General features: G+C 37.8%; 1 protein-coding gene across 1 annotated transcript in view; it reads left to right on the top strand.

Moving 5' to 3' along the window:
* CUNH10orf53 (chromosome unknown C10orf53 homolog) overlaps positions 1-17,385 on the top strand; it is a 30,068-nt gene extending 12,683 nt beyond the window's left edge. Inside the window, exons 2-3 of the mRNA XM_045841801.1 lie at positions 16,547-16,666; positions 17,321-17,385. Of these exons, the coding sequence (XP_045697757.1) occupies positions 16,547-16,666; positions 17,321-17,385 (185 nt within the window). The remainder of the gene's footprint in view (positions 1-16,546; positions 16,667-17,320) is intronic.
* The last annotated feature ends 1,528 nt before the right edge of the window (positions 17,386-18,913 follow it).

Genomic DNA, 18,913 nt, shown 5'->3' with positions numbered 1-18,913 from the left:
AGGGGCACTTAGGTTGCTTCCAGCACTTGGCTATTGTAAATTGTGCTGCTATAAACATTGGGGTGCCTTGGTTCTTTTGGATTGGTGTATCAGGGTTCTTAGGATACAATCCCAGCAGTGGAAATGCTGGGTCAAAAGGCAGTTCCATTTTTAGTTTTATGAGGAAATTCTATACTGTTTTCCACAGTGGCTGCACCAGTATGCATTCCCACCAATTGTGCACTAGGGTTCCCTTTTCTCCACATCCTCTCCAACACTTGTTTGTTGCTTTGCTTATGGTGACCATTCTGACCAGTGTGAAGTGGTATCTCATTGTATTTTTAATTTGCGTCTCTATGATGGCTAGTAATGCTGAGCATCTTTTCATGTGTCTTTGGGCCCTTTGTATGTCCTCCTTGAAGAAGTGTCTGTTCAAGTCTTTTGACCATTTCTTAATTGGGTTGTTTGTCTTCTTGGAGTGGAGTTGTGTGAGTTCTTTATACATTTTGGAGATCAAATCCTTGTCCGAGTTGTCATTGGCAAATATGTTTTCCCATATATTTGGTTCTCTTTTCATTTTAATGCTATTTTCTTTAGTCACACAGAAGCTTTATAATTTAATGAAGTCCAATTTGTTTATTCCTTCCTTTGTGTCCCTTGCTCTAGGGGATATGTCAGTGAAAATATTGCTGTATGGAATATCTGAGATTTTCCTCCCTATGTTTTCCTTCAGGACTTTTATGGTGTCACAACTATATTTAAGTCTTTTCTCTACCTTGAATTTATTTTTCTGTAGAGTGAGTTGGTGATCAAGTTTCTTTTTTTTTTCTTTTTGCATGTAGCTGTCCAGCTCTCCCAACACCATTTGTTGAAGAGGCTATTTTTACTCCATTTTATGCTGCTGCCCCCTTTGTCAAGTATTAACTGACCATACAGACTTGAGTTTATTTCTGGGCTCTCTGTTCTGTCCCACTGGTCTATGTGTCTGTTCCTATGCCAGTACCAGGCTGTTTTGATTACAGTGGCCTTGTAGTACAGTTTGGCATCAGGTATTGTGATCCTTCCTACTTTGTTCTTCTTTCTCAAAATTGCAGCAGCTATTCAGGGTTGTTTATGGTTCCATACACATTTTTGAAATGTTCGTTCTATATCTGTGAAATATGTCATTGGTACTCTAATAGGGATTGCATTGAATCTATAACTTGCTTAGGGTAGTATGGACATTTTGATGATGTTAATTCTCCAATCCATGAACATGATATATGCTTCCATTTGTTTGTGCCTTCCTTAATTTCTTTCTTCAGTGTTGTGTAGTTTTCTGAGTACAGGTCTTTTACCTACTTGGTTAGGTTTATTCCTAGGTACTTTATTTTTCTTGTTGCTATATCAAATGGGATTTTTTCCTGGTATCTGTTTCTGATATTTTTCTGTGGTTACTTGGGAATAGCAATAAACAATCTAAACTTACAGAAACCTACTTTAAATAATACCAAGTTAGTTTGCATTTGTATACAAAAATCTGTTCTTATACATATTCATCCTTGTCTCTTCAATATGTTATCACTATCTTCATTGTGTGCCCACTAACACAGATTCATAATTATTATATTATTCTTTTGCCTTTTACATACATAGGGAAAAAAGGGGGTTTATAAATCAAAAGTGCAAAAGTGGTTGATTTTATGTTTGTCACTGTAGGTTTATCACTGTCACTGTACCTTTATCAATGTCCTTCAGTTCTTTTTATGGCTTCACAATTCTCTCTAGTGCCCTTTCATTTTAGCTTGAATGACTTCTTTAGCCTTTCTTGTAAGGCAGGACTATTAGCAACAAATTATATCAGCTTTTATTTATCTGGAAATGTCTTATTTTCCCTTCACTCTTGAAGGATAGTTTTGACAATCTTAGAATTCTTTGACAGTTTTGATGGTTAGTTTTTTTTCTGTCACCTCTTGGCTAGGCTATAGTGCCCAGTTGTTGGATCAAACACAAGTCTAGATGTTGCTATGAAGGTATTTTTAGGTGTGCTTAGCATTTACAGTCAGTAGAGTACATAAAACAGATTACCTTCCATGTGAGTGGGACTTTAATAAGTCAAGTCCCACTCACATGGCCTTAATAGAAGGTCTTAGTAGAAAAAAACTAAGGATACCCAAAGAAGAAGGAATTTTACTTAAGACAGCAACATAAACCTCCTACTTGTGTATCTAGCCTGCCTGACCTATGGATATCATAATTGAATTCTGCAACATTAACTTCACCTACATGGCCATTGTTTCAGACTTCAGATTCAACAGCCCTCACAAATATATGAGCCAAGTCCTCAAAATAAATATCTCCATTCCCTCATAACCCCTCTCTTCCCTCTTTCTCTTATATAACCTATTGATTCTATTTCTCTGGAAAACTCTAATCAGTACAAGTTTGTTTTTGCAGTACTTTAAATATGTCATTACACTGCCTTCTGGCCTTCATAGTTTCTGATGAGAAATCATTTGGCTGTTAATCTTATTGAGGAGCCCTTGTACACGACAAATCATTTTTTTCTCCTTTCAAGATTCTTTCTTGGTCTTTGTCTGTTGACAATTTGACTATAATATGTCTCAGTGTGGATTTCTTTGAATTGATCTTTTTTTGGGCTTAGTTTAGCTTCTTGAATATGTATTTTTACATCTTTCACCAAATTTTGGGAGTTTTCAACCATTACTCCTTCAAATACTCTTTCTTCCCCTTCCTCTTTTTTCCTTCTGAGATTCCCATTGCATATATGGTGGTACATTCACTTTTAAAAAATTCTTTGTTCTTCATGTTCTTTAGACTCAATAATTTTAATTGTCCTGTTCTCAAGTTTATTGATTCTTTCTTTTTTTGTAATTTTAAGCTAAAAGTTATATTTTAAATAAAAATTTATAGTAACAGATGTTTACAAAATCATCACTCAGGAATACATCTTAAAATAATGTTACACGCTTTATTTACTTAGAAGAAGTTACAGACATAGACAAAACAAATAAATAGCTGTCATTTATAAATGCAAATTTCTTTCTTTGAGCAAAAGAAAGCTCATGTAGATGTCAAACTGAAAACCAGTGAGACACAATGATGCAGTGACAGCTCATCACCTCCCTGAATGAGGAAGCTTGGAACTCAGTCCCCTGGCCTGGGAATTGTTCTGCTTCTCCTCTCTGTGTTTCTCTGAGCACCAAGGGAATACTGGGTGATTTCTAAAGTCCTACGTGTCATGGTCCTTTCATTTCAGAGAACAGTACATAAGTATCACTGTATCATTTTCCTTTATCATAAAGCTCAACAGAAAATAAGGTCCTCCAAAATTTTACTACAAAGGGTACTATGATTTTTATTGCAACTCTCACTATTTTTGGAAAGTTTCCATCTCAGAAATTTCTGATTTGGTTCACTTGGCAATTCCTGCCTTGGAAACATCCTCCATGCACACTAGTATATAGGAAGAAACAAGTAGTCTTTTTTGTGAAACCATTATCTATGCTCCTGCTTTTACCATATAAGACTGGGCGGTGTCTATGCTCAGGCCCAGATCATTTGTAATTACAGAGTGCCCAGCTGATTGATTTACTGTTTCTTTCTTACATTTCACTGTTTACCATATAAGTTGTATTTTAGTATGTTCCTACAGAATTTCTTCAATCCATGTTGCTCTAAGTTTGATCAATACTTTGAGGTTTTACTTAACAGCTCTTCAGATATGTTGCTGGTATGTGAGGCTCAGATTGCAGAGACAACAGGAAGCTACATCTGCTGGTGGACAAGCTGCCTTTCAGCACATTATAAGATGTCTGACTTCTCCCTCTATTAATGTTGCACTTCACCTTAAAAGAGTCAACTGCTTAGTTTGCTCACACTCTCAAGTAAAATATTTAGTTTCTTTGTCAATATTAAACATGATTTTCTTTACAACAAAGACATGCTAAGGACAAATACCACAAAACCATGCACTTAAACAAATGATGAAAAAAAAAACAGTTGATTTATCTCCAAATACCAATTCTAAAATCAAGGTCTTCAAGCCTTTCACAATGCACACAGATCTCTAAATTTTAGGATACATTATTCCACATCATTATTTTTATAGTTTGACAAAAACTAAAATGCATTCTCTTAAATGACAGCATATCAATACCATTGAAATTTATTACTGTGTCAACCGATGGTATTGGTGAAAATTCAACACCAAGAGGAATCCCTGGTTTGGGTGTGGTGAAAAAGAAAACTTTATTTAGTCCAAAACGGCTCAATTGTGATACAGTATGGCTGTGAAGACAGCACAGCTGTGAGGTGGCCCTAAGGTGAGGCTCCTCTGGACTAGGCAGCGCTGCTCTGGTTTTTCTGCTCTGCTCTGCTCCATGTTGGCCTGCTCTGCCCTGTGCTGGTCTGCTTTGCTTTGCTCTGGAAAGCCCATCTTAATAGGTATCTTCTTTCTGAGGGTCCACAACTTGCAATGTTTAACTTTCTCCATAATTATTTGAAAATTCATACCATTGATAAAACTTGCTAATTTTGAAACCTTACCATCTGCAACAACATGGATGAATCTAGAGGGTATTATGCTAGATGAAATAAGTGAGACAAAAACAAAGTTACCTTTTTCTTTATTCAGCATTCATTTGTTTGTCACTTTTTACTATTCTCCAAAATTCTGAGAAAGTTGGTTCTGACAATTTTGGTGTTTATTTGGGTTTTTGGGTTGTTAGTTAGTTTGTTTGTTTGTTTGTTTGTTTTATGTTTCTGTGGGTGAACAGGAGTTTGGATCTGCCAGCTCCACTGTTTTGCTGACACTTTTTAGTTGTTTCTTACTACTGCTATAATCAACATGATTGTATAGCATTCAATTAGATCACTTACATACCAAGAATTACATTAAAGCAGAATGTATAAATGAACATTTTGTTATAATATACAATTTACAAGTATTAAAGGGGAAAGACTTCCCATTTAGTTTTACACAAATCCTGTTGGCTCTGCTGGCCACCTCTTCCTGGTCAACTGTCTTCTGCTTACATTCTTGGCATTGTTGGCAGAGACATGTCATGAGCAGAGACTAAACACAAGGCTCTGAAGTCCAATCGATCTAGTTTTAAATATTGGTGTCCATCCTGTAATAGCTGTGTGACCAAAGTCAAGATTAAGTTATTTTACCTTTCTGAGTCTCTATTTACTTATGGTAAAATGGGACAAAATCCCTACTTCACTAACATAAAATTCCAATGAGAAAATGCATGTAGAATTATGAACACCATACCTGCACACAGTAAGTGCCCAGTGAGCATTGGTTCTTATAGTTCTAGGGGAGGAGAGTCACTAGAAAGGGGAAATGAGAGTAGTTTGAGACATGTGGGCGGGCAGAAAGCAATTGGTTCTACCTGGAGGAAGGTGTGCAACGAGAGAGTCAGACCATTTTACTTTTGGCAAAAGGGATCCAGAAAATTTTCTTGAGCTAAAGAATGATGAGATCAAGGATATGCTTTAAGGGGCCAATTCTGAAGAAAGAGTTTTTGGGAAGAGAAGTGGGAGGAAATAAATTACTAAGAAATATTAAGAGGTTAGAAATTAGGTTTTGATGCACTTCCCGTCAAGATGGCAGCATAGGTAAACACAGCTCACTTCCTCTCATGACCACATCAAAATTACAACTAAACTATAGAACAACCATCACTCAGAACTTTCAGAAATTTAGCTGAATGGAAGCAACTACAGAATAAAAGAAGAAACCACATCAAGATTGGTAAGAGGGGTGGAAACACTGAACAGGCTGATCCCACACCCACATGTAGCAGATAAAAATCAGCAGGGCTATCTCAAGAGTGAAGGGTCCCAGCCCCACACAAGGCCCCTCAGCCCAGGGTTCCAGTGCCAGTAAGATGAGTCTCCATAACTTCTGGCTTTAGAAACCAACAGGGATTGAGGCTGTGGAAGACAGAAACTGCTGGAATCCTAGGCAGTTCCTCTTAAAGGACCCACACACAGACTTCCTCAGACTTACTCCTTCTGATGGGGCAGCAAATTGAAAGGCATCAGAGATATTTGGGGAGGAAATGAATTTTCCAGCTCCAGGGTGAGAGCTGGGGGATAGCTTTCTCCCAGGCAGAAGTGCTGGCAGAGGCCATTGTTCCTTTTCTAAGCCCTCCTTCTACAAAGCCAGCAAGCGGATGCCATTTCTGAGCCTCCAACAACCTGCTTCACACTGTTTGCCCCACTTTGGAATTATCTGCCCCTGCCCCACCCAACTTTCAGGCATACCCAAGCTGTTTCCTTTGGCTTTTCCATATGAATGGCTTGTCTTGGCCCATGCTTCAGATTTTCCTAAATTCTCTCAAACAAACAGCATGTGGTTTCAGCAAGCTCTGTCCCTCCCACTAAGTTGCCCCAGGCCCAACACTAGCAGCATCCAGGCTTTGTTCACAGCTTGGCCTCTCCCAGGCAACTCCAAGCACAGCACAAGTAGCAGCCATCTGCCAATTACTTTGTAACTAGTGCTATGTGACCCAAGACAGAACACAAACAGTGGCTGACTTTGGACAGGCCACCAGCTATCAAGGCTCAACTATAAGAGGAGTGTGTACTCAGCCCACATGAAGGGCTACCCAGCCCTTCGAGTACCCAGCTTGGGTAATAGGGGAGGCTATGCCACTGGACCCTATAAGACATCTATTACATTAGGCCACTCTACCAAGCCTGGGTGACATAGTAGCTCTACCACATACATAAAAACAAATACAAAGAAGATGCCGAAGTGAGGAGACAAAGAAACATAGCAAGTGAAAAAAAAAAACAACAGAACAAGACTCCAGAAAAAGAGCTAAACAAAATGTAGATAAACAATCTATCAGAGGTAGAATTCAAAACACTGGTTATAAGGATGCTCAGGGACCTTAGTGAAGGTCATGACAGCATAAAAAAGATTGAGTCAAAAACAAAGGATACACTAATTGAAATAAGTAACAATTTATAGGAATCAACAATAGAATGGATGAAGCCAAGAATCAAATCAACAATTTGGAATATTAAGAAGCAAAAAACATCCAATCAGAACAGCAAAAAGAAAAAAATTTTAAAAAATGAGGATAGTGTAAGAAAAATCTGGGATAACTTCAGGTGTTATCTCATCTGCATCATGGGGATGCCAGGAGGAGAAGAGAAAGAGCAAGAAATCAGAAACCTACATGAAAAACTAATGAAAAAAACTTCCCTAACTTGGTGAAGGAAATAGACATAAAATCCAGGAACCACAGAGAATCCCAAACAAGATGGATGCAAAGAGGCTCACTCCAAGACACATCATAATTAAAATGCCAAAGCTTAAATACAAAGGATCTTAAAAGCAGCAATTAGGAGTGGCTTAGGAACCTATGGGACAAATTAAAACATTTCAATATCCAAATCATAGGGGTGCCAGAAGGAGAACAAGAGCAAGACATTGAAAAATTATTTGAAAACATAATGAAGAAGAACTCCTCCAATCTGTTAGAGGAAATAGACTTCCAGGAAGTCCAGGAAGCTCAGAGTCCCAAAGAAATTGGACCTGAGGAGGAACACACCAAGGCATATCATAATTACATTACCCAAGATTAAAGATAAGGAGAGAATCTTAAAAGCAGCAAGAGAAAAGGAGACAGTTACCTACAAAGGAGTGCCCATTAGACTATCAGCTGTTTTCTCAAAAGAAATCTTGCAGGTGAGAAGGGGCTGCAAAGAAGTATTCCAAGTCATGAAAGGCAAGGACCGACACACAAGATTATTCTATCCAGCAAAGCTATCATTTAGAATGGAAGGGCAGATAAAGTGCTTCCCAGATAAGGTCAAGTTAAAGGAGTTCATCATCACCAAGCCCTTATTATTTGAAATGTTAAAGGGACTTATCTAAGAAAAAGAAGAAAATCAAAATATGAACAGTAAAATGACAATAAACTCATAACTATCAACAACCTAGCCTAAAAAAAAAAAAAACAACTAAGCAAACAACTAGATCAGGAACAGAATCACAGAAATGGAGATCACATGGAGGGTTATCAGTGGGGGTCGGGGGAGAACTGGGGAAAAGGTACAGAGAATAAGAAGCATAAATGGTAGGTACAAAATAGACAGGAGGATGTTAAGAATAGTATGGGAAATGGAGAAGCCAAAGAACTTATATGTATGACAAATGGACATAAACTAAGGTAGGGGAATGCTGGTGGGAGGGTGGATGTAGGACAGAAGGGGAAAAGGGGGAGAATATATGGGAAAACTGTAAGAGCATAATCAATAAAATATATTTAAAAAAGAAAAAACAATGCAGCAGAAAGAAAGGAGGAGATCCTACCCTTTGCAACAGCATGGATGGAACTGGAAAGCATTATGTTAAGTGAAATAAGCCAGGTGGTGAAAGGCAAATACCACATAATCTCACCTTTAACAGGAACCTAATCAACAAAACAGACAAACAAAGAAGCAAAATATAACCAAAGACACTGAAATTGAGAACAGGCTGACAGTGACCAGAGGGGAGAGGGAAGGGAACTTTGGAGGATGGGGGGAATGGTTTGAAGGAACTAGTATAAAGGACACATGGACAATAACAGGGGAAGGTGGGGAGGGCTGGGGGAATGGGCTGGGATAGGGGTAAAGGGCAGAAAACTGTACTTGAATAACAATTAAAATAAAGAAAGAAGAAATAAAAGAATAAAAATAAATAAATAAAATAAATGCAACTGATTTCTGAATATTAATTTTGTATCCTTCTTTACTGAATTTATCAGTTCTAGTAGTTATTTGGTGTTCTTAAGGTTCTCTGTATACTGTACTATGTCATCTGTAAATAGTTTTATTTCTTCCTTTCCAATTTGGATGCCTTTTATTTCTTCCTCTTGTCTGATTGCTGTGGATAAAACTTCCAGTACTATCTTGAATAAGAGTGATGAAAGCAAACATTCCTGTCTTTTTCCTGATCCTAAGGGAACTGATTTTAGATTTTTCCCTTTGAGTATAATGTTAGCTGTGAGTTTGTCATATGTGGCCTTTATTATGTTGAGTTATGTTCCCTCTATTCCCACTTTGCTAAGAGTTTTTATCATAAATGCATGCTGGATTTAACCAAATACTATTTCTGCATCTATTGATATGATGATGTGGTTTTTACCATTTCTTTTGTTTATGTGGTATATCATGTTAATTGATTTGCACATATTGTACAAACCTTGCATCCCAAGAAAAATCCCACTTGATGGTAGCGCATGATCTTCTTAATATATTGCTGTATTTAGTTTGCTAATATTTTGTTGAGGATTTTTTCAACTATGTTTATCACGAATGTTGGCTTATAATGTTCTTTCTTTGTAGTACTTTTGTGTGGTTTTGGAATTAGGATAATGCTGTCCTTGTAAAATGAGTTTGGGAGTCTTTCTCCTCTTGAATTTTTTTAAATAGTTTGAGAAGGATAGGTGTTAGTTCTTGGAGTGTTTGATAAAAATTCACCTGTGAAGCTATCCAGGCCAAGACTTTGTTTGCTGGCAGTTTTTTGATTACCACTTTGATTTCATCCATTACAATCAAGCTGCTTAGATTTTCTGATTCCTCTTGATTCAGTATTGGAAGATTTTATGTTTGTTGTAATTTGTCCATTTGATCCAGGTTGTCCATTTGTTAGCATATAATTGTTTATAATATTTTCTTACAACCCTTGTATTTCTTTGATATCAGTTGTTACTTCTCCTTTTTAATTTCTGATTTTATTTACCTGGTTCCTCTCTTTTTTTCTTGATGAGTGTGGTTAAATGTTTGTTGGTCTTATTTATGTTTTCAAAGAACCAGATCTTGGTTGCATTGAATTTTTGTATTTTTTAGACTTTATTTTTGCTCTGATCTTAGTTATTCCCTTTCTCCTATTCACTTTGGGATTTGTGTGTTTTTCTTTTTCTATTTCCTTGAGATTAGATTCACTTGAGATTTTCTAGTTTCTTGGGATAGGCCTATAATGCTATGAATTTCCCTATGAGGGTTGCTTTCACTGTGTCCTTGTCCTATAGATTTGGGGTTGTTGTGTTCTCAATTTCATTTGTTTCAAGGTATCTTTTGATTTCTTCCTTGATCTCATTGGTAACTCATTCATTGTTTAGCAACATGTTACATAGCATCCATGTGTTTGTGTGTTTTTCAGTTTTTTTCTTGTAATTGATTTCTAGTTTCTTACCATTATGGTCAAAGAAGATGCTTGATATGTCAATCCTCTCAAATTTACTGTGACATTTTTTGTGTCCTAACATGTGGTCTATCCTAAAAAATGTTCCATGTGCATTTGAAAAGAATGTATATTCTGCTGCTTTGGGATAAAATGCTCTGAAGATATAAATTAAATCCATTTGATTTGTTATGTCATTTAAGGTTATTGTTTCCTTGTTGATTTCATGCCTGGAATATCTCTCCATTGATCTCATTCTTAACTGTTTTGTTCTCTGCTGTGTTCCAGTGTCTGGAACTGTGCCTGGTATATCTTAGGGACCAATAAATATTTATTAAAATGGACCTACATGGGGCCAAATGCCAGAACCTCAGGAGGTGAGACTGCAGAGAAGGAAGAAAAATAGAACCAGGTAGACAGCAGGACATTGGCAATGGTCCCTCAGAGGGGTGCATAGATAAGAGAGAATCTGAAGGAACAGGCAGCAAATGAAATGAGAATTTCAATAAGAAAATAGGCACCAAACCATTAAGTAAGAGCTATCTCTAGAAAAAGATGAATTTATTGTTGATAAAGGACCTAGTAAAAAAGTATTCTCAAAGGCTTATGATGGGAGGGTAAACTGGCACAGTAACTTTGGAGGGCAACTTGTCAGTGTCTTAAAATTTAATTATATGTTGTAGAATCCAGCTATGCCATTTCTCAATTGTACACATACACACACACACACACAAACTTGGACATGTACATGGAGGGTCTCCCTCCACATTTCTTGGTGACACTGAAAAACTAGAAACAACCAGAAAAAGAAAATGGTTGAGTAAATTACAGTACCTCTGTCACATGAAATGCAATGCAGCAGCACTATGTATATTGATAGGGCTGGATTATCATGACATGGTGTTAAGAAAATAAAGTATGTTCCTGAATTTTATGTGCACTGTGATCCCACTTACAGTGAAAATGACAAAGGGAAAGGAGGAGGAAGAATTATGGGTGATTTAAAATTTTTTGTTCATTTCTATAATTTTTAAGAATTTTTTATAAGTGGAAACTAATCAACAAAACAAACAAGCAAGCAAAATATAACCAGAGATATTGAAATAAAGAACAAACTGACAGTAACCAGAGGGGCCAGGGGGCTTCTCTGGCCACATTATCTTGTGGGAAATAAGGGGAGCAGTCATCAAGGAATATGTATAAAGGACACATAGACAAAGCCAAAGGCAGGTAGAATCAAGGGTGGGAGGCAGAGATGGGCCGTGAGGGGGGGAGTGGTGGAGGGAATATGGAGATAACTGTGCTTAAACAACAATAAAAATTTTAATTAAAAATATCATGGGCCTACATTGCATTTATTATCTGATAAAATTTTAGAGTAAAATTATTTTAAATGAATAAAGGAAATGGGTCAGAGCATCCATCTCCTGAGGTATAAGGGAGAACTGGGTGAGTCCTCTACTGTGCTGATGGTTCTTCACCTCTGAGCACACAGGTTCAGGAAAAGGTAGGCTGAAGGCTGCTAGTGCAGGAGGTAAAGGAGTGGGTAGAGGAAGCAAAGAGCATAGGCAGCTCCTCCCATCGTAGGGGAGGAGAGGAGTATTTTGAGATCAAGGGGAGAATTTTTATGGTTGAAGGAGTCTTGAGTAATCAGTAGGTGGCTGATTTTTAAAGTTAGGTTTGTATATTCCTGAATAATAATTCATATTATACTGGCAGCCAACATTTACTGAGGGTTTGTGACAAATGCCTGAGTGTTAAAAGAAGCAAAGCAGGGAACATATGCTCTACCCTCTCTGTTCCACACTCCCATACCACTGTAGACCAAACACTATCATCACACCAAGCAGAGAGTGGTGCATTTTCAGATACATCTCATCTTTAAAAACCTGCGTCTAAATTCTGTGGGTTTTTTTTCAGTCATAGCTCTTTATCATTTCCTGAAGCCATGCTGGTTTTGGAAATATGTTTAATCTTTCCTGAATTTACTATGCCTCAAGCAATCTGAACATTTTTGTTCTTTCTTCATTACCCATGAATTATAGTTGTCCAGCAAAAATGTCTCTACTATGGCTTCAATACTGATTAAACTAAACTAACTAATGCTTAACAAAATGTTCTGAATAATTCCCCTGGCCATGTTGCTCCTGGCCTGCTGTAACTTAAGTCTGCCAAATGACCCACAAAAGGGAATTAGAAGGAATGGAAACTGACCCATAAGAATAAAATCTGCCTTATTTTGTTAGGATGCTCTGTTCGACAGCCTCTCATATCTAGCTGTGCATTAGCTACACACATTAATGGTCACCGCCTTGCATCTGTGCAAAGCAGAAAAGGAGATGCTTGCCTGTCTGTCTGCTTTGACTTCCTAACCAGCAGCATTTAAGTCATTCACAGATGGTGCACAATTCTCCTAGCACTGAGAAGAGGGAGGCTTTCCTATGTCTCTTCAGTTTACCCAAATCCCACTTGAAAAATGAGGTGCCACTTCAAAGAAGCAGGCATTCTGTGGGTGGCCTTATAGCTTCTGGTTGATTTATGCTGGAGTTTAGCCACTGCCTTTGCAAAGACTTTGCTGTATAGAGTATATTTATCTGACCTTTCTTTGAAGAGACAATCCTATGGCAGCTCATAGGAACAAATGGGTCCTCCATGTAGAGAAGTTGGCATTTGGATGAGCTGCAGGAATTCTGATGTTCCTTCCAATTTGGTCCCTTAACCCTGTACTGGCCACCCTACTGCTGGGCTCAACACATCCTCAGCTGATGAGAAGGAATGGGCATCCTGAGGGTGACATACAATCTAGAATTTGAGGTGGCTTATCACTTTAATAAGAATCAGACTTAGGCCACTCAGGGTCTGAAAGTGTCATTGGAGGTGCCCAATGATGTTATGAGCTTGTTTATTTAATGAGCTTTATTAACACCAGGTACCTAGAGAGGTAAGGGAGTGTGTTGTGGTTGATGAGGGAGACAGATACACTTAAAAGCCCCAAGAGCCCCTGTTTTGCAAAGGCAAAGTGAGGAGTTATTTGTTCCCCTAAGAGGATTTCATCTTTTTGGATTTCAATGGCTCAGGCAGACCCCCATTATTTGGCACCCCTACTTCCATAGGGCGAGTTGACTATTTGATGGATCTAACCTAGTTTTTTAGGTATACCTTGCTATGAAAGAGTTCTGCTATTCTCATAAAACAAATCCCAAACTCACATGCTGCATGAGGCTTTGTTATATGGGGCCCTGAAGGAAAGGGTCAGGGCAGCTACAGGGCACACACCTTCCCACACAGAGCCCTGCCTCACTTACACTGCATTCACTGTGACCAGCCCCAGACAGTACCTGCACCCTCCTCTCCAGAAATCCCAGGCCTCACCACCTAGCTCCCAGAGATGGGGTTATAAAGGGAGAGTGGAGAAGCTGTTTAGGTCATGATTTTTTCCCTATTATATTAAACTACATTTCCCAGGAACATCTTCAGACAAGGATATCCAAGATCATGGAGGCTGAATTGCCTCCTCTCTACCCACCTGGAGCTTTTCCCCTTCTAGCTACACCTCCCCTCCCTTGAGAGGGTGCTGTTTGGGGATTAAATGGTTCCTGGATATCTCTGCCTGTAGAGATTTATGCTTCCTAGGTGAACCATTGGCCCCCCAAACTGGGTGGTCTGCTTCATTTAAACAAGTCATCTGTCCATGCCCAGTACTTTCCTCCAGAGATATCTAAGAACAAGACATTTAAATGGGATACAATAACATAAATTTGTCAAAGGAAAAGATGTGGGTATTTTGTAGAGATTGGCATTAGCTGACGTAAGTAAAGTCAATTAGGGCCACCACTGGGTGCCCAAGGAGTGCTATCTTGTTAATGGAGATCCTCGCTGAGTTACTTTCTGAAGTTCCTTTCCAGAAGTGAAGTTAAAATCATGCAATTAAAATGTTCACAGTTGGGGTTTGATGCTCTTGAACTGATTGAAAGATGAAGTGGACATGCCAACATTTTGGAAAAGCAATTGTCTCTGTAATTAAATGCAATTAATGAATAACTGTTTGCTTTTTTCCACATAGGACTGATTGAAATGCCAAAAATTAAAAAAAAAATGTCCCCATCTGATTTCTCTTTCCATCCTAACCAAAAAGTTTACCAATACATGAAAACTGCCAAGGGAGGTGATTTATTACATCAACTCTACAACCAATATTAGAGGTTAGAACACATCAAGAAAATTGGAGAGAAAGAAGTTGGAAAAAATAGAGCTCCAGACTGCTCAATGCACATAATTTCTCCTGAGCCCATATACTCTTCATTTTTTCCAGTAGAAAATAAACCTAACAATTTTTCTGTACCTGATGTCTAAGAGAGGAGCCATGGAATGTGATAAACAAAATGCAGTTTCCAAATGTGAGAATAAAAGTTGAGCTCACTCTAAGAAGACAAGCAACCCAATTTAAAAATGGGCAAAGGACTTCAACAGACACTTCTCCAAGGAGTACATATAGAGGGTCCAGGGACATATGAAAAGATGCTCAGTATCACCAGCTATCAGAGAGATGCAAATTAAAACTACAATGAGATACCACTTCACACCAGTCAGAATGGCCATCAGAAACAAAGCAGCAAACAACAAGGGTTGGAGAAGTTGTGGAGAAAGAGAACCCTAGTGCACTGTTGGTGGGATTGCAGACTAGTCCAGACACTGTGGAAAATAGTATGGAATTTCCTCAGAAAACTAAAAATGCATCTGCATTTTGACCCAGCAATTCCACTGCTAGAAATATATCTTAAGAACCCTGAAACATCAGTCCAAAAGAACATATGCACCCCAATGTTCATAGCAGCACAATTTATAATAGCCAAGTGCTGGGAGCAACCTAGGTGCCCATCAGTAAATGAATGGATCAAAAAACTATGGTACATTTACACAATGAAATTCTATGCAGCAGAAAGAAAGAAGGAGCTCCTTCCTTTTGCAACAGCATGGATGGAACTGGAAAGCATTATGCTAAGTGAAATAAGCCAGGCAGTGAAAGACAAATATCATATGATCTCACCTTTAACAGGAACCTAATCAACAAAACAAACAAATAAGCAAAATATAACCAAAGACACTGAAATTGAGAACAGGTTGACAGTGACCAGAGGGGAGGTCAGAGGGAATAATGGGGGGAGAGTTTTCAGGGACAAGTATAAAGGACACATGGACAAAACCAAGGGGGTTGGTAGAAGCAAGGGAGGGAGGTGGGTTTGGCTGGGGTGGGGTTGGAGAAGTGGGGGGTAAATACAGACAACTGTAATTGAACAAAAATAAAATAAATTTTTTAAAAATGAATTCATTATCTTTCTTAAAAACATTTTTTCTAATTATTATAGAAAAGTCTGGGAAATGATGAAAGAATAAAGAAGAAGAACTTTCTCATAATTTCACCACAGAGAGATAATCACTGAGCATTTTCTTTTTTCTATTACACAAACATATTTTAAATAATATTGAATATATATTTATCTGTAGTCTGATTTTTGCTTATTATGATTTTTCTTACTATTAAAAATTCATAAATGCTTTTTGAAATATTCAAATAAAATCTCATCATATGGACTTACTACTATTTACTTGATCATCCTCTTGTTATTGGGCATATAAGTTATTCACAGTATTTTTCTATTATAAAACTACAGAATGAAATATTGTAAAAAAAACCTGCCTATATTTTGGATTTTTTTCCTTAGGAAGCTTTCTAAAAGTGCAATTTCCTGGGCCAGATATTAGAATCATTTTTAATTCTAATTTTTTGAGGCTTCTAAGAGTATTTTCATGTACTGTCAAATTGCCCTTCAGAAAGGTGACCAATTTATATTTTCATCAGCAGGGTAAGAAGTTACCCCATTTCACAAATTCCCTACAATATTGAATATTGTCTCTACAAGAAAAACTTAAAACTCTTCTCAAAGAAAGCTCACATTTTCACAGATCATATGAGTCTAGAACAAATTTAAACCAATCTTGAAATTCTAGGTCTCTGGTTATGCTTCCCAGCAAGAGTAAGGGCACATTGAGGCCAGCACCAGGTCAGTGCCCACCAGGGCAGTTGAATTACTGTCATGAGCAACTGGAGAGCAGTACAGCTGCTGTCATCCATAAAAACATCTGCATATCATATTAATATAGAGCCTTTAAAAGTTATAGCAGGAAGACTCTATATAAGTTGCTATAACTTTTAAAGCCATACAAACAAGAGTGCTAAAGTATGAACTTAAAAATAGGTGTGTAAATATTTTTAATCTGTATTACTTGGAAAATAAAATAACCACATAAAATAAAATTTAAAAAATATATAGAGTCTGCTCCACTGTCACTCATATCCCTTTCTATCTTTTCCAGCTGTGCTGGCTGAAGATGGACATGAGGTCATTCTAGAGAAGATCGAAGACTGGAATGTGGTAGAGCTCAAGGTGAATGAAGAAGTTATCTTCCACTGCAACATCAAAGACTTGGAATTTGGTAGAGCCTTCCTATCTGGATTTTGCTTTCTCTCAAGTGTCTTCAGTTTCTAGTTGAAGGGGTCAGTCATTGTGTCATGCCCAGATTCAAATTGGGTCTCTTTCTGAGTCAAAGTCCTGTGCTTTACAACATGTGAGTGGGCATATCCTAAAACACACACAGTAAAGAACTTAATGCTCTAGGCTTCTTCCCAAAACACTAAGAACAGAAAAGGGACAAAAAGAAAATGAAGTTTGAGTTCTAGATTTCAAATGATATGACAGGAACTTAGGGATAATAGGTTTTCGGTGGTTTTGCATTTTAATGTGTTTTATTATTGGCTGCCTTCAAAACAGTTTTTGTTTCATTTGATTACTCCATCTAGCTTCATAAGACAGAGTTGGCATTCCAGTAGTATATGGTGCCATCTGCAACATTCTAAGGATTTCTTTGCCCTGGTGAGTTGCTGGCCTAGCAGGCTGGCACCAGGCATGCCTCACTCTGCTCAGAAGTAAAGCTTTTGCAATCCACTAATACTCTATTAAAGGCTAGTTAACCATTAACATGCTTGTGCACTTTGAAAACACTCTCCCAAGTGGAAGCTACATGTGTGTCTTATTTGGTATTACATTCTATGTAAAGCTGGCCACAAGAAAAATTTTTTTATTTCCCTAGGAGGTGATGGTAAACTAGACCCTCTGTGCCAACAGGCCAGAGTAGCTGTGCTAAATGCCTACTGATCTCTTCGTTGGAACAGGCATCTCAAGTCAAAAGAACAGCAACTGCCTCCGTGGTTCAGTGATACAAACAAAGCAGGCTGCACAGTCAGAACAAGGCAACACCAGTCTGTCCTTCAGCTTACACAGGATAGGATTTCTCACCCAAGAGCAAGGAAATGGGACCTGCAGAAACAATGCAACCTCATCATTTGCAGTTGCTTTCCATCTAAATCCATAGAGAGAGCCCTCCAATATCAGGTACATGTTGAGCTGAAGGAAATAATAAAGTGCAACCTAATAACAAAGCTCCATCTCTTATTAATAACACATAGTTGCCAGAAGCATCTGAGATTCCATTTTATTGTTAGAAAAGAGATATGAACAGGTAAAATTGAAGATGAGCAGGAAGGGATGGGTGGAAGGGAAAATAGTGGCCTTTGAAAAACTGAACCAAAGTTAATGTTAGTATTTGGAAATTTGGCTAATCTACAGATTTATTTCTTGTTCCCAATGGAATACTATTTAAAATACTAATAGACAATTACCTGAAATCAAATTATCAGGTATCCTTTTTGAAAACAAGAAAATTATCTGCCTTATTTTGCATTGGCCAGTTCAACAAGCTGTTCTGAAAGGGGCCCAAAAGAGGCCAGGGCAGAAGGGTAAAGTGTCTCTCCTGTCCCTCTGAAGGCAATAACACGGAGTTAAAGAAGGGTTTTAGTTATGGTCAGTGTAAAACCCAGCCATGTCAAAATGATGCTCTTTTTACTTTCAGGTCTATGTACCACACTGCAGCATATATTCTTAGCTCTACAGTAAAAAGAGAGGAGAAATGCAGATATTAATGTAATGACATTAAATGTGAGGTTGTGGTAAGAAAGCATCACACTTTTGAGAAGAAAGATGCATGGAAGACTCTGGGCTAGTGTTAAAAGAAGGGCTTTCAGAGCTCCACAAGGTGGCTGCTGGCTCTGAGCTTGTGCCCCTCAGGGGAGTGACAACTCTAATTCCTGTGGCTTTCTAGAACCTGGGGAACTATCCTTTCCATTGTTGCAGGCAGCCTCAGACCCCCTGCCCCCTCTCCAAAGTTGAAACGCATCTAGAACTTGATGAAAACACTTGTACAAGTTCTTTCTCACACTTGTACATAGTATCAAATAGGGATATAATTTTCATTTTCAACACAAACTTCACATCGGATTTCACTGAGAGATGATGAATCACATAGGACAGTTGGGAACCTGAGGCTAAAAAAAACCTTCTCCCTGGTGTCTGGGAGAAGGTTTTCACACATCTTGAGCAACCCTAGAATTAATCTTTTATTCTCAAAGGCCAGTAAGTTATCAATGTAGCCTTCTATCTTTGTTTTCATATAAACATTTTACTACAAGTAAATGCATGTTTATTACAGTAAGTTGAAAAAATAAGGTAAGAATAAAGTACAAATTTGATAATATTTTGCTATATTTCAATTTTGGTTTTTCTATTTACTATATGTTTAAATATATATAAAGAGATAAACATGTAGAAGTTGATATCACCAATTTGG

The sequence above is a fragment of the Phyllostomus hastatus genome, unplaced genomic scaffold, assembly GCF_019186645.2.
Source record: "Phyllostomus hastatus isolate PE091 unplaced genomic scaffold, TTU_PhHast_1.1 phas_contig_38, whole genome shotgun sequence".
Classification (NCBI taxonomy): Eukaryota; Metazoa; Chordata; class Mammalia; order Chiroptera; family Phyllostomidae; genus Phyllostomus; species Phyllostomus hastatus.
This window is presented reverse-complemented; position numbering and strand designations above follow the sequence as displayed.